Genomic DNA, 14,395 nt, shown 5'->3' with positions numbered 1-14,395 from the left:
AATAAAAGTAACCAAATTAAGGTCATTGCTGTTGGTAGTGCCGGAGAGTATGTAAAAAATGGCGGCCATGTTGGTACAGTGTGGTTCACATTAAAAAAGGTGCTGTAGACTAAGAGGAGAGAAGGGTCTACAAAGTCAAGGAGTGTAATGTCAAATAGTACATCAATGTTATAAACGGGAAATGAATCAAATAAATCTAGATAAATGACGGTGTTCACATAATGATATTCTATACATAACAAAGTGATGGAAAGTTAGATTGCAGTCTAAAGGTTCTTCAATAGTTTTGTGAACATAGTAAGAAGGAGTATCAGCGTTATAGAAAGCAGCTATATTCAAGCCGTTCATTTAACCCTGTTGGGTTACAGGAATTCAGTTTTTTAATCCAAAATATTTCACGTTGAAGCAGTCTTTTTTTGTTGTCACAGCCTTGCTTCACAGGAACACACTCCAAAACTATGAATCGAATCTGACTGATGTTGTGGCTGTTAGAGATGAAGTGTGAGGCTACAGGAGCCTTGGTAGATTTGTTTCTTATAGTACTCTTATGCTCGATCATTCGAGTTTTTATTATCCTCTCTGTTTTTCCCACATAAGGGAGTCCGCATGGACATTTTAGTAAATAAACCACGTTTTTAGAGTCACAAGTGGCATTGGTGAAGAGTTCAATGGGTCTTCCTGTGGTAGGATGGTTGATAATGTTACCACGAATTATGTTGTTACAGTGTCCACAGTTAGCACATGGAATCGCCCCTGTGTAACTTCTATTTTTGTTACGTACATCCTTTTCAATTACATCCTTAAGATTCTTTGATCTTTGATAGGCGAACAAAGGTTTTGTGAAGAGTCCTTTGAAATCAGGTTCCTTTTCAACCATTTACCAATTTTTCAAAATGATTCTCTTTATCTGTTCACTTCGGTTTGAGAATTTAGATACAAAAACTGGTCTGTCCTGATTCGTGTCCTTTGGGTGTGTCTTGAGTAACTCTGCCCTGGAAATGGTTTGTGTTCTCACTTTCACTTCTTCAAGAATGTTTTCCGGATATTTCCGTTCATCTGATTTGCATTTGATTCATAAATTTGATTGCTTGATGATATTCTTTTCAGTCTTAGCAGCTAAGAATAGGGTAAATGGCGTTTCAATGACATGGGATGACAACTGTCAAAGATCAACATATTGTTTCTGTCCGTATTTTTAATGTACACATCTGTTTGGAAACAATTGTTTCTGTAGAGAAACTAACACATCCAGGTATGGGATGGATCCAGTGTTGATAGAGTGTGTAAACTGTATGTGATCATCAATGGTATTGATGTATTTGATGAATTCTTCAATTTCAGTGGATGGTCCTTTTCATATGAGAAAGATATCATCTATGTATCTCCAAAATCTGTGGATTTTGTTCTGCCATCTGGGATTTTCAAGGATGTTCTCAAGTTCCAATCGGTGCATGAAGAGATTTGCATAGCTGGGGGCCGCACAATTCCACATGGAAGTTCCAGCTAACTGTTGGAAATATTGTTCGTTCCAAGAAAAATAACTATGGTACAGAGTGAAGTGTAATAATTCCAAAAGGAACACTTTCAAATCTTGTTTAATGTCGTGATTGATTAAGAAAGACTCTATGGCTTCAATGCCCCTATTGTGTGGGATTGACGTGTATAGAGAACACACGTCAATGGTACAGAGTGTTACTTCCATAGTCGCATCAAGTTCTGTGTCATTTAGTTTAGTGAGAAAGTCTGTTGTATCACGAAGGTATGTGGACATTTTCTGTACTAGTGGATGTAGGTGTCGGTCTAAGTATTTTCCTGTGGGTTCATGAATTGAACCTCTTGTCGACACAATCGGTCTAAAGGGTGGTTTCATTGAGTCCTTATGTATCTTTGGCAGCATGTGGATGCTTGGGCACTTTGTATAATCTTGTAATAAAAATCTTTTGTCTTTTTCTGTAATAGTTCCCATCTCTACTGCTTGGTTGATGATGATATTCAAGGTGTCTTTAAATACCATGGTAGGGTCATTCGGTAATACCATGTATAACTTTTCATCAAATACATGGTTGTTCACACTTTCGAGGTAAAACTCCGAGTCCATTATGACAAGGGCACCTCCCTTGTCTGCTTTGCAGCATTTGATTTTTCGGTTCTCAATGATTTGGTTAATAGCCCGAGACTCATTGGTAGAAAAATTGGAACGTTTAGCTGATGGTTTCTTGAACAATTCCTTTATTTCATTAGTTGTGATTGTTTCGTATGAGTCAAGAATCTTATGACTTACTGGGGCTAAGAAGGTACTTTTACTTTTCAATCCTAACAATGTGTCTTCTGTCTGTGTCGTTGGTTCAGTAACAATATTTGAAAAATATTTGAGAAAAAATACCTTAAGCGAAGGGTTCTCATGAACTTGAAAAAGCTCACTTCCGTTTCCAATTCATTGGGTCTGTAGGTAGGCACAAATGATAAGCCACGTTGTAAAGCAGAAAGTTGACTTTTAGATAACTTCTCTCTCGAGATATTGATTACTGTGAAGCGCCATTCTCCCGACATTGTCCTACTGCAAGAAACGCATCTGGTGGGGAACACGTTCCATGCAATGAACCGGAGGGGCTACCGGCTGGTGGCACACTCGGGATTCACTTCGGGCTCTAGAGGGGCTGGTGTTATGATCCGTAGTTCCCTTCCCTTGGAGATTGATGAAACGATACTGGATGACAGGGGAAGGTATGCGGCTTTTGTTGGTAGGTGGGAGGGGAGAACGGTTGCCATCCTCTCGATATATGTCCCCCCGGGTTTGCAGGCCACTACGTTTGTCGACCTGGGGAAATTGGTACTGAGGCTTCCGAGGGGCTCCTGGTGGTTGGAGGGGACTTCAACTCGGTGGTTGATGGTCTGGAAGATCGACATCCTCCCAGGGCTCTTACACCGTCGCAGTCCTGCCTAAGTGGTTTCTTGGAAACGTTTGGTATGGTGGATTGTTGGCGGATGTTTCTCCCAGGTCAGGCCCAATATACTTTCCACTCCGGGGCCCATGGGAGCTTAGCCAGACTTGACTATATTCCAAGCCACGACTGTGCGAGAGGCCCGACATTTGCCCAGAGGCATCTTGGATCACTCCCCGATCCATATAGATCTCCATTTAGACGCAGGAGGCCCAATTAATTCCTGGCATTTCCGTGTTCCTGAGACTAGGGCTGGGGTGCTTAAAGCTATAACCACTACTTCGCTGACAATGTGGGATCAGTGTCCTCGTCTGTGTCCCTATGGGAGGCCTTTAAAACTGTGATACGGGGTCAGACACTGTCACTGTTCGCCAGCTCTAAGAACAACATAATTTGTGGTAACATTATCAACCATCCTACCACAGGAAGACCCATTGAACTCTTCACCAATGCCACTTGTAACTCTAAAAACGTGGTTTATTTACTAAAAATGGCCATGCGGACTCCCTTATGTGGGAAAAACAGAGAGGAAAATAAAAACTCGAATGACCGAGCATAAGAGTACTATAAGAAACAAATCTACCAAGGCTCCTGTAGCCGCACACTTCATCTCTAACAGCCACAACATCAGTCAGATTCGATTCATGGTTTTGGAGTGTGTTCCTGTGAAGCAAGGCTGTAACAACAAAAAAAGACTGCTTCAACGTGAAATATTTTGGATTAAAAAACTGAATTCCTGTAACCCAACAGGGTTAAATGAACGGCTTGAATATAGCTGCTTTCTATAACGCTGATACTCCTTCTTAATATGTTCACAAAACTATTGAAGAACCTTTAGACTGCAATCTAACTTTCCATCACTTTGTTATGTATAGAATATCATTATGTGAACACCGTCATTTATCTAGATTTATTTGATTCATTTCCCGTTTATAACATTGATGTACTATTTGACATTACACTCCTTGACTTTGTAGACCCTTCTCTCCTCTTAGTCTACAGCACCTTTTTTAATGTGAACCACACTGTACCAACATGGCCGCCATTTTTCACATACTCTCCGGCACTACCAACAGCAATGACCTTAATTTGGTTAATTTTATTCAACTTGATTCGCTATATTCGTTATCAACTATTATCGTCACGTTTTTGACCTTACCACCGTAAATTAAATGTACATTCACTTTTTAAATGAGACACAACACACTTCCGGGTTATGAGGGAACCGACCATTTAGACCGCGTTTAAGCGCATGCGCATTATGCCCAAGCTCGATCCCGACTGGGCCAGAAGACAGGTTACGTGTCCTTCCCGATTACCCGTTTGGTAAGTGATACACAAAATATACTTTAGAAAGTAACCTCGTCATAGTCTCTTTGATTTAAACATCCAATAAGATCCCGATGTAATTTCCGACACTGTGACGATGTTTATAGTGCTGCATATACACAGGGCTAGTGAGTGAACAGTTATGTACTATATCACTGTTGTTTCGCTATCTTAGTTCAACCCACACGGAGAGTTCATTCGCAATGCACGCTGGGAGTTTTTTACCACACAGGTGAATCCATCAGCTTTAGAAATCACAAGCTACCCTAGAATTGAATTAAATCAGTATTAAATAGAGTGCCACACCACCACACTTGCTCATTTATGGTATTCTGACCTCACTCGTGTGGGCACCTACCGAAAACTACGCAATAATCATCGAATACGAAGATATTTCCAACTTAACTGAGAACAGAGCCAATACATTTGCTTTTTCATCTGAGGAAACCAATAGAATCTACGCATTGATACAGGAAGCAGATCCCAAAGCTGCGGGTACATTCTCATCGCAGAGTTTATTGAAACAATTGCTATACACCTCTAAAAGGATTATAAACCAGAAACCTCACGCAGGAACATTAATAAGGTACCATAAAGACCAAAGAATACCGAGAGGGCTACGGATAGCCGTTAAGCCAACACTTTGCAGGAATAATCCAAAATTCACAGAACGGTGGTATGAAATATTGAACAAATGTTCATTAGACCTCATTTTACTCATAGTGGAGGAACTATCTAAAGTCATTGAAGACCTTGACAAAGACAATAAAAGAATCCAAACGAATTTGGAAAACAACCTATCAAAAGATGATCTAGATCATGCCTTGACTGACATTAACATACAGCTTGACAAGCACACAAGAGAGATAAATGACAGAAAAATCTGCAAGTATAAACGCGATACCATTGAATACAAGCTTGGGGAGGTTTATAATTGGGCTGAGGTTTATGCCCAACGAAGACAACAAAGACCATTTCAAAATCCATTTTCAGATGAAGGAAGTTCATCATCTTATGATTCCACCCAAAAAGATACACATAGACCAGGCAAACGAGGAAAACAAACTGATAACAGGGAAAACACCGCCAACACTTCCGCTTCAACAACATCAGAGAGGCCTTTTTTAGGGAGAGGCCAAAGCCACAACGTCGAACCAGGAGGAGCAAGGGCACAAAGAGAGCAAAGTTCTTCGATAGCCCAATCGACACGTAGCAAAACAACCTAGTAATCAATATATAGAGAGAGAAGTTATCTAAAAATCAACTTTCTGCTTTACAACGTGGCTTATCATTAGTGCCTACTTACAGACCCAATGAATTGGAAACGGAAGTGCGGTTTTTCAAGTTCATGAGAACCCTTCGCTTAAGGTATTTTTTCTCAAATATTGTTACTGAACCAATGACACAGACAGAAGACACATTGTTAGGATTGAAAAGTAAAAGTACCTTCTTAGCCCCAGTAAGTCATAAGATTCTTGACTCATACGAAACAATCACAACTAATGAAATAAAGGAATTGTTCAAGAAACCATCAGCTAAACGGTCCAATTTTTCTACCAATGAGTCTCGGGCTATTAACCTAATCATTGAGAACCGAAAAATCAAATGCTGCAAGGCAGACAAGGGAGGTGCCCTTGTCATAATGGACTCGGAGTTTTACTTCGAAAGTGTGAACAACTATGTATTTGATGAAAAGTTATACATGGTATTACCGAATGACCCTACCATGGTATTTAAAGACACCTTGAATATCATCATCAACCAAGCAGTAGAGATGGGAACTATTACAGAAAAAGACAAAAGATTTTTATTACAAGATCATCCGAAGTGCCCAAACATCCACATGCTGCCAAAGATACATAAGGACTTAATGAAACCACCCTTTAGACCGATTGTGTCGACAAGAGGTTCAATTCATGAACCCACAGGAAAATACTTAGACCGACACCTACAACCACTAGTACAGAAAATGTCCACATACCTTCGTGATACAACAGACTTTCTCACTAAACTAAATGACACAGAACTTGATGCGACTATGGAAGTAACACTCTGTACCATCGACGTGTGTTCTCTATACACGTCAATCCCACACAATAGGGGCATTGAAGCCATAGAGTCTTTCTTAATCAATCACGACATTAAACAAGATTTGAAAGTTTTCCTTTTGGAATTATTACACTTCACCCTGTACCATAGTTATTTTTCTTGGAACGAACAATATTTCCAACAGTTAGCTGGAACTTCCATGGGGAATTGTGCGGCCCCCAGCTACGCAAATCTCTTCATGCACCGATTGGAACTTGAGAACATCCTTGAAAATCCCAGATGGCAGAACAAAATCCACAGATTTTGGAGATACATAGATGATATCTTTCTCATATGGAAAGGACCATCCACTGAAATTGAAGAATTCATCAAATAAATCAATAAGATTGATTTTCACATACAGTTTACACACTCTATCAACACTGGATCCATCCCATACCTGGATGTGTTAGTTTCTCTACAGAACAATTGTTTCCAAACAGATGTGTACATAAAAAATACGGACAGAAACAATATGTTGATCTTTGACAGTTGTCATCCCATGTCATTGAAACGCCATTTACCCTATTCTCAGCTGCTAAGAATGAAAAGAATATCATCAAGCGATCAAATTTATGAATCAAATGCAAATCAGATGATCACAAAATTTCGTGAACGGAAATATCTGGAAAACATTCTTGAAGAAGCGAAAGTGAGAACACAAACCATTTCCAGGGCAGAGTTATTCAAGACGCACCCAAAGGACACGAATCAGGACAGACCAGTTTTTGTATCTAAATTCTCAAACCGAAGTGAACTGATAAAGAGAATCATTTTGAAAAATTGCCAAATGGTTGAAAAGGAACCTGATTTCAAAGGACTCTTCACAAAACCTTTGTTCGCCTATCAAAGATCAAAGAATCTTAAGGATATGATTGAAAAGGATGTACGTAACAAAAATAGAAGGTACACAGGGACGATTCCATGTGCTAACTGCGGACACTGTAACAACATAATTCGTGGTAACATTATCACCCATCCTACCACAGGAAGACCCATTGAACTCTTCACCAATGCCACTTGTGACTCTAAAAACGTGGTTTATTTACTAAAATGTCCATGCGGACTCCCTTATGTGGGAAAAACAGAGAGGAAAATAAAAACTCGAATCACCGAGCATAAGAGTACTATAAGAAACAAATCTACCAAGGCTCCTGTAGCCGCACACTTCATCTCTAACAGCCACAACATCAGTCAGATTCGATTCATGGTTTTGGAGTGGGTTCCTGTGAAGCAAGGCTGTGACAACAAAAAAAGACTGCTTCAACGTGAAAGATTTTGGATTAAAAAACTGAATTCCTGTAACCCAACAGGGTTAAATGAACGGCTTGAATATAGCTGCTTTCTATAACGCTGATTCTCCTTCTTAATATGTTCACAAAACTATTGAAGAACCTTTAGACTGCAATCTAACTTTCTATCACTTTGTTATGTATAGAATATCATTATGTGAACACCGTCATTTATCTAGATTTATTTGATTCATTTCCCGTTTATAACATTGATGTACTATTTGACATTACACTCCTTGACTTTGTAGACCCTTCTCTCCTCTTAGTCTACTGCACCTTTTTTAATGCGAACCACACTGTACCAACATGGCCGCCATTTTTCACATACTCTCCGGCACTACCAACAGCAATGACCTTAATTTGGTTAATTTTATTCAACTTGATTCGCTATATTCGTTATCAACTATTATTGTCACGTTTTTGACCTTACCACCGTAAATTAAATGTACATTCACTTTTTAAATGAGACACAACACACCCGGGTTACGAGGGAACCGACCATTTAGACTGCGTTTAAGCGCATGCGCATTATGACCAAGCTCGATCCCGACTGAGCCAGAAGACAGGTTACGTTTCCTTCCCGATTACCCGTTTGGTAAGTGATACACGAAATATACTTTAGAAAGTAACCTCGTCATAGTCTCTTTGATTTAAACATCCGATAAGATCCCAATGTATTTTCCGTCACGGTGACGATGTTTATAGTGCTGCATATACACGGGGCTAGTGAGTGAACAGTTATGCACTATATCACTTTTGTTTCGCTATCTTAGTTCAACCCACACAGAGAGTTCATTCGCAATGCACGCTGGGAGTTTTTTACCACACAGGTGAATCCATCAGCTTTAGAAATCACAGGCAAAATCATCAGTTTCATTAATACTCTTACTTTGGTTATGCTTTGTTATTATTTTCACGCACATTCTCATTTTCCCTCATCTTGCATGTAAATAGATCGGTTGGCAATGTATAGTGTAAAAAATGTTTTCATTGATTCTTCTTTGACAGACTGTGGTCTGCTCCGCTATCTCTGACAATACTTCATTTGACTTTAGCTTATAGATAATAATGTATTTCCCCTGATGAAGTGCGGACAGCACGAAATGCATTGGGTATTTGGAGGATTATAATACCGATTGAATGGATTGTTTGAATATCTTGGAACGTTTTGGAATCTTCATATAGCTGTGATGTAACAGCATACACCGAGAATAACTTTGAACAGATGAATAAATTTGAATGAAAAGTTGTTTCCTTTGGTATACTTATGAGTACTTTTTCTCTAAACTTTGGTTTAAACATTGGAGAGATCAACATATCTCCCTAAGGAGTGCGATTGGCTATCCTGTCAAGCTTGACAGCATCCAATTTGATTCATTCGACAACACCCCACTGGTCAGAGGGAGCAAACCGATCAGCACCCAAGCTACCCTAGAATTGAATTAAATCAGTATTAAATAGAGTGCCACACCACCACACTCGCTCATAGGGCAATCAACCACAAGGGACTCCCCATAACCACGGCTTTTTGGTACCCTAGCCCTCCAATAGGACTTTAAGTTCCTCTAGTGCAAGTCATATGAGGGTCCTGCGTATTCAAAGCACCAGATGGGGTCGAGGATCTTTCTCCTTTTTGTCCCCTAAATTATGGAACTCAATGCCAATTGATCTCAGAACCGACCTCAATGAGACAAAATTCAGAAAGCTGCTAAAACCTTGGCTTTACCCAAACCAACCCAGTGTTGTATGACTTGATAGGTTCCAAGGTGCACACTAGGACTAAAGTAGCGCTGGGAAGCCATTGGGTAGCTACGCACTTTGTAAATCAGAAAAAAACCTATAGAATTGTTTTACTAAGACTTCATTTTCATAACTTCCAATTGACTCTATGCCATATTCACATTTCTATATCCCATCCAAACCTTACAAAGCCGAATTACTCTGACACTAAATATGCATATTGGAAAGACATGCACTTCTTGTTTATCTACGACAAGAACATCTATACTCAATCAGTGAAGCTGTGCATTGAACAATCCTAATGCATGATCATATTCAAACACTACTCTGATGTACATAAAAACATAACATTTAGACCCGTTGTCCCCAAATACATCTCCACAAGGTTACACGAATTCCCTGTTCACTTTCAAGGTTTTTATGAAGTCATTCTGCAGGGTTTCTCATGAAGGTCACACAAAGTACATTTCCCTAGCAAATCTCAACAAACCCACGTGCCCTCACTAATTTCATCCATGCATACTGTTCCATATAGAGATACTTTTTCAAGCAAATGTGTTGCTACTATATCATTTCCTACAGTTTACCCATCTACCACAGGCATTTTATTTAATGTCCAAACAGAGAATCATCAAAATCTTGCCCCATTATTATAACTTGCATGTAAGCTGGAAATATTTCTCCTGCTTTAGATGATTTGAAACCCCCAACAAGAAGTGCTCCCTCCTCCACTTGAACAGTACCTTGTTATAATTGCCTGGATACCCTCTCGGGTGATTATGGCGCTATACAGATGAATATAACATGACAAGAGGGCCATATGTATCATCAAACTATTTTGCATTGCCTAAATAGCGAATTTTAAGGAATCGCTATTTAGGAAATGCAAAATGGTATGTATGAACAAAATCGCATTTAAATTGCGATTCCTTAAGCTTCCTTAATTGCGAATTTGCATTTTGCGAATTCACAATTAGGGAATATTTTCCAATGCATTCCTATGGCCAGGAGGCCCATAGGAATGATTTCCAAATAATTATCAAATTGCGAATTCGCAAATTGCTAATCGCAATTTGAGAATTTTTGCAAGGGTGCAGGGGTGTCTCAAGGACACCCTGCTGCACCCCTCTAAATTACATGTGTGTGCATATGGCGCACATACATGCCCAATGGGCATGTATGTGCGTCATATGCCACCCTCACAAATGCACAATTGTGCATATTTACAAGAAATCGCAAATTACCACCAACTACAAGTTTGTGGTAATTTGTGATTCCTTAACCAAAATTCGCTAGCCAAAAATGCTACATACATAGCATTTAAGGAATCGCAAAATTGTGATTCCCTAAATGCTATGGCAAAATAAGGAACCGCACAAGTTTGCAATTCCTTATTTTGGGAATGTTTCATACATCACAAAACATGCAAAAAGGCCGTTTGCGATTCGCAAAGGCCGAAATTCTGCTAAATTCGGCCTTTGCGAATCACAAAAGGCTTGATACATATGGCCCAGCGTATTCAATTCATCATGACAGTAAACTTACTCAGACTATTAAGAGAAGCTGGCTGAGCTTCCTTTCATGCTGTCCCCCAAACATCGCATCGCCGTTAACCACGGATTAGTTGTCTGTGGTCCTGGCTGCGGTGCCGTTCTAATATATCAGAAGTGGCCATTCTTGTTACCAGTTGTAGTGTTATCAGAGCCTCCAGCCTCATTAGAGAGGTCAAAAGCCTTACTATAATGACCAGCCCATCACACTTAAGAGTAAAAGCACATAGGTTGCTTCTATTATAAAGAGCACAGGCAGGGGTCATCTTAAAGAAACAGTCAGCAGCACCAAAACAGAATGACACTCATGCCACTCAAGCAGGCTAAAACTAGCCTCACGACATCTCTTATTAATTCATTCAGTCAGCAAGCTGATTTTGCACTTGAGAACTTTAGTTACTAGACTAAATTACAGCTCCCAGCAGCAGACTCACACTAGTGATTGCCAAGAAACGCCACTTTCATACCAGTGTATTCTACAAAGAGCACGCCCAACCCCCACGTTTAAAAGGCTGGTGTTGCCTGTAGTTGCTGGGAGTCACAACTAGAGTATTCTGGTTGGATAGAGGGGGCAGGTGTGCTGCCATACATGAACAAAGGTGCCTCCCAATCTTTATCCCCTAATGTACTACATTTAAAAAGCATTTATGATTTTCATGGGGTTCTTCACACCTATCTGTCCAGGCTTCTCTCTAATATTCACCCCACAAACATATTCTTAGTCTCTAAAGATTGGAAACGAAAATCCATAGAAATGTGAGAGCTTCAATGTTTTACACATATTTTCTGTGTTGGGCGCAGTCCCCCAATAAGCACATTTACATTTCCTGGGACACCAGCACTACTAACTTCTAAGGGCACATGATTAATGATAAATTGTATATCCTCCTAGAACCTCCTTGCATAGAATTTTAAGCCAGGCGCCCCACAGTGACAACATTTAATTCACGGTACATTCTGGAAATTGACATGTATACATGCTATTTATCATGGTTAAACAGAAGTCTCGGTTATCGCTTTTTTTTTGTAATCAGGTCTCCTTGTTTGTGATATATTAATGACATTTTTATTCCGGGCATGTTACATCACCAATAAGTCAAATACTTGAAATGCCTTTTTTTAATCACTTTATTTCCATGTTTCCCTTCAGGTGAACAGGATGGTGGCGATGTACTTGTGTAACTTGGGTGAGTCAAGTGTCCTTAAGAAGATGTACAGTTACTCTACTTTCCAAGGGGCAAATGTAGGATGGCGGGAGTGAGAGGTGGGGCAAGTTGAGAAAACAAGGGTTTAGTGATGGACACTTAGGGGCATATTTATGGCGATATCCCCTTCTCCTTAATTGAAAAGCGGCCTCGTAAGTAAGGCCTCTTTAGCTTGAAAGGGACGTGCAGTGGGTGTTGCAGTGGGCATTGCACCCCAACACCTATTGCTTTTTACGCTGTCCTTTAATTACAAAGATGGGGCAGCGTCAAGAACTAAGGCCAGTAAAACCTGGTCTTAGGATGGCGATTTTGATTTTTGTATGTGTGCTGCAGAATGCAGCATACATAGAAACAGCAAATTCCCTTTAAATATTGTTTATGTGCAGGAAGGTACACCTTCCTGCACATAAGCAATCGCCCCTGCAGGACAGGTACCTTTGCAACATGGCGCAAGAGTGCTGGCTTTGTCGCTAGGCAGCTTTTTTAGCGCCAGTGCTAGGAAAAATGCAGGGGCGCGCCATATTTTTGCAAACACAGCGCATCCCTGTGTTTAACCCCTTGCCTGCTTCTGTCGGCCGTTAGCCGACGGCAGCACTACCTCGCTAGTGCTGCCGTCGGCCTATGGCCGACGCGGCCCGCCCATTTTGCGGAAGTGCCGCACTGCCCCAAAATCGCGGCCGCAGAAAAGGGGTTAAAAAAATGTCAGCGTGCAGCATTACTGATTTTGGCGTGACACTATACACACTTTATTGTAAATAGCCCTCTTAGATTTCATAACTCTGATGAAAGTAGCACTGCCTTTTCCACTGGTAAAGCATTGAGACGTACTAGAAAGTCAGTGGAAAATCTAAAATCACAAGTCCTGGTAGGTGCTTTCCCATCTCGACCATACCTATGGAATGCCCAGAGCTACGAGGTGAGTAGTAAGAAATTGCAGCAAGATGAAAGATTTTGGCATACTCTTCACAGATTTCGCTCCCTAAAGTTCCTTCCCGTCCCAATCCCAGTCATGTTATTCTGCTTTAGGGAATCAGAAGTGGCTTCACAATTGGCAGCTCTCTTTATTTTCTGGCCTAACCTGGAACCGAATCCCTGTCCCCCTCCACCTGCCTCCAACTATGATGTTTAGAATTGGTTTTAAATGCTACCGCTCTAGTGAGTCATGGCAGTTTTTAGGTCTTGCCTGAGCCAGCGTGCATGCTCTGCTCTGCAAGATTTTAAGGAAGGGCTTTTCAACTGTAAACACACGCTTGTGCGTGTTTTCTTTTTTTAAATCACACCTATTGGCCTTTGCGTGCGTCTTTCTAAGAAAGACAGCACACAATTGGGCAAAGGCGGATGCATGGCCCTCCTTCGCTCTGCCGTGGCCTAGGGTCTGCGGGAGCGAACAGCAGCACTATCTGTTTCCAATTATCGCGTTCGCGTTATTTGGTCACAGATGGCGCTCACGTGTTTTGGGTTGAGCGGAGCACGCGCGCACCACTCCCGCTTCAGCTGCTTTCACTTTTGCTGCCACTTGTCTTTTTAGCTTTCACTTTCGTGAAAGTTTGCATCCTTGTTTTTATTGTTAGATCTGTGGAGTAATTCTTTGTATTTTTTGTTTAAAATGCTTCTTTTAGATGTAGTACGACGCATACAATAACTTATACACGAGTGCAGCAGCTTAGTTTTATTTAGTGAACGTGCGATAAATGCACATAAAACACACGTGCGAGTCCAGTGCGTGGTAAGAGAGTGTATTTGAGTTGCGCGAGTGCAGCGCGTGCAACTTCAAACTGGAATGCTTTATTGAACGCGCAGTTTAAGCATGGAGGATGCGCGCAAGGGTAGCGTGTCAGGAACACCAACAGTAGGGAGAACAGTTTAGCTCTTGCTTTTTAGTTTCCTGTTGCTGCCCCCCCTCCCCTTGGTCGTGTTTGCCATCCTCCGCCCCCTCCCGTTGTCTGTTTTCCCGTTCCCTTTGTTCCCGCCCCTTCCCGCTGTCAGTTGTCTCACAGCTTGTAGCTCCAATGGACGCGCACGCTTGGTGGAAGTGAAGCCTCTGTGGCGGCAGCTGTACAATGTGTCGGCCTGTGAGGTGCAGCGGGTGGTCTGCAAGGGCCAGCTCCTCTCCGTGGCCGAGGCACCAAGGATTATTGAATGAGAAAGGAGGTCTATAAGCGTGGATTTTGTGTTATATTTATGTTGTTGTGGATGTGCGTCACTGGGCCATCCGTCCACGCTGTGATGCCCTGAAAGCTGATAGAAGA

The 14,395-nt window shown here is 41.1% G+C and overlaps 1 protein-coding gene across 5 annotated transcripts in view; it reads left to right on the top strand.

Annotated features, from left to right (window-relative positions):
- Window positions 1-14,395, top strand: part of ANO9 (anoctamin 9) — a 586,191-nt gene that overhangs the window by 432,397 nt on the left and 139,399 nt on the right. For all 5 annotated transcript variants that reach the window (XM_086957696.1, XM_086957699.1, XM_086957698.1 and 2 more), the window contains one exon: window positions 12,092-12,128. In XM_086957696.1, coding sequence (XP_086813822.1) covers window positions 12,092-12,128 — 37 coding nt within the window. The remainder of the gene's footprint in view (window positions 1-12,091; window positions 12,129-14,395) is intronic.

Source organism: Lissotriton vulgaris, chromosome 2_1 (genome assembly GCF_964263255.1).
Source record: "Lissotriton vulgaris chromosome 2_1, aLisVul1.2, whole genome shotgun sequence".
In the NCBI taxonomy this organism is placed as follows: domain Eukaryota; kingdom Metazoa; phylum Chordata; class Amphibia; order Caudata; family Salamandridae; genus Lissotriton; species Lissotriton vulgaris.
The sequence above is the reverse complement of the archived record's forward strand: the minus strand, read 5'-3'. Positions and strand labels throughout refer to the sequence as shown.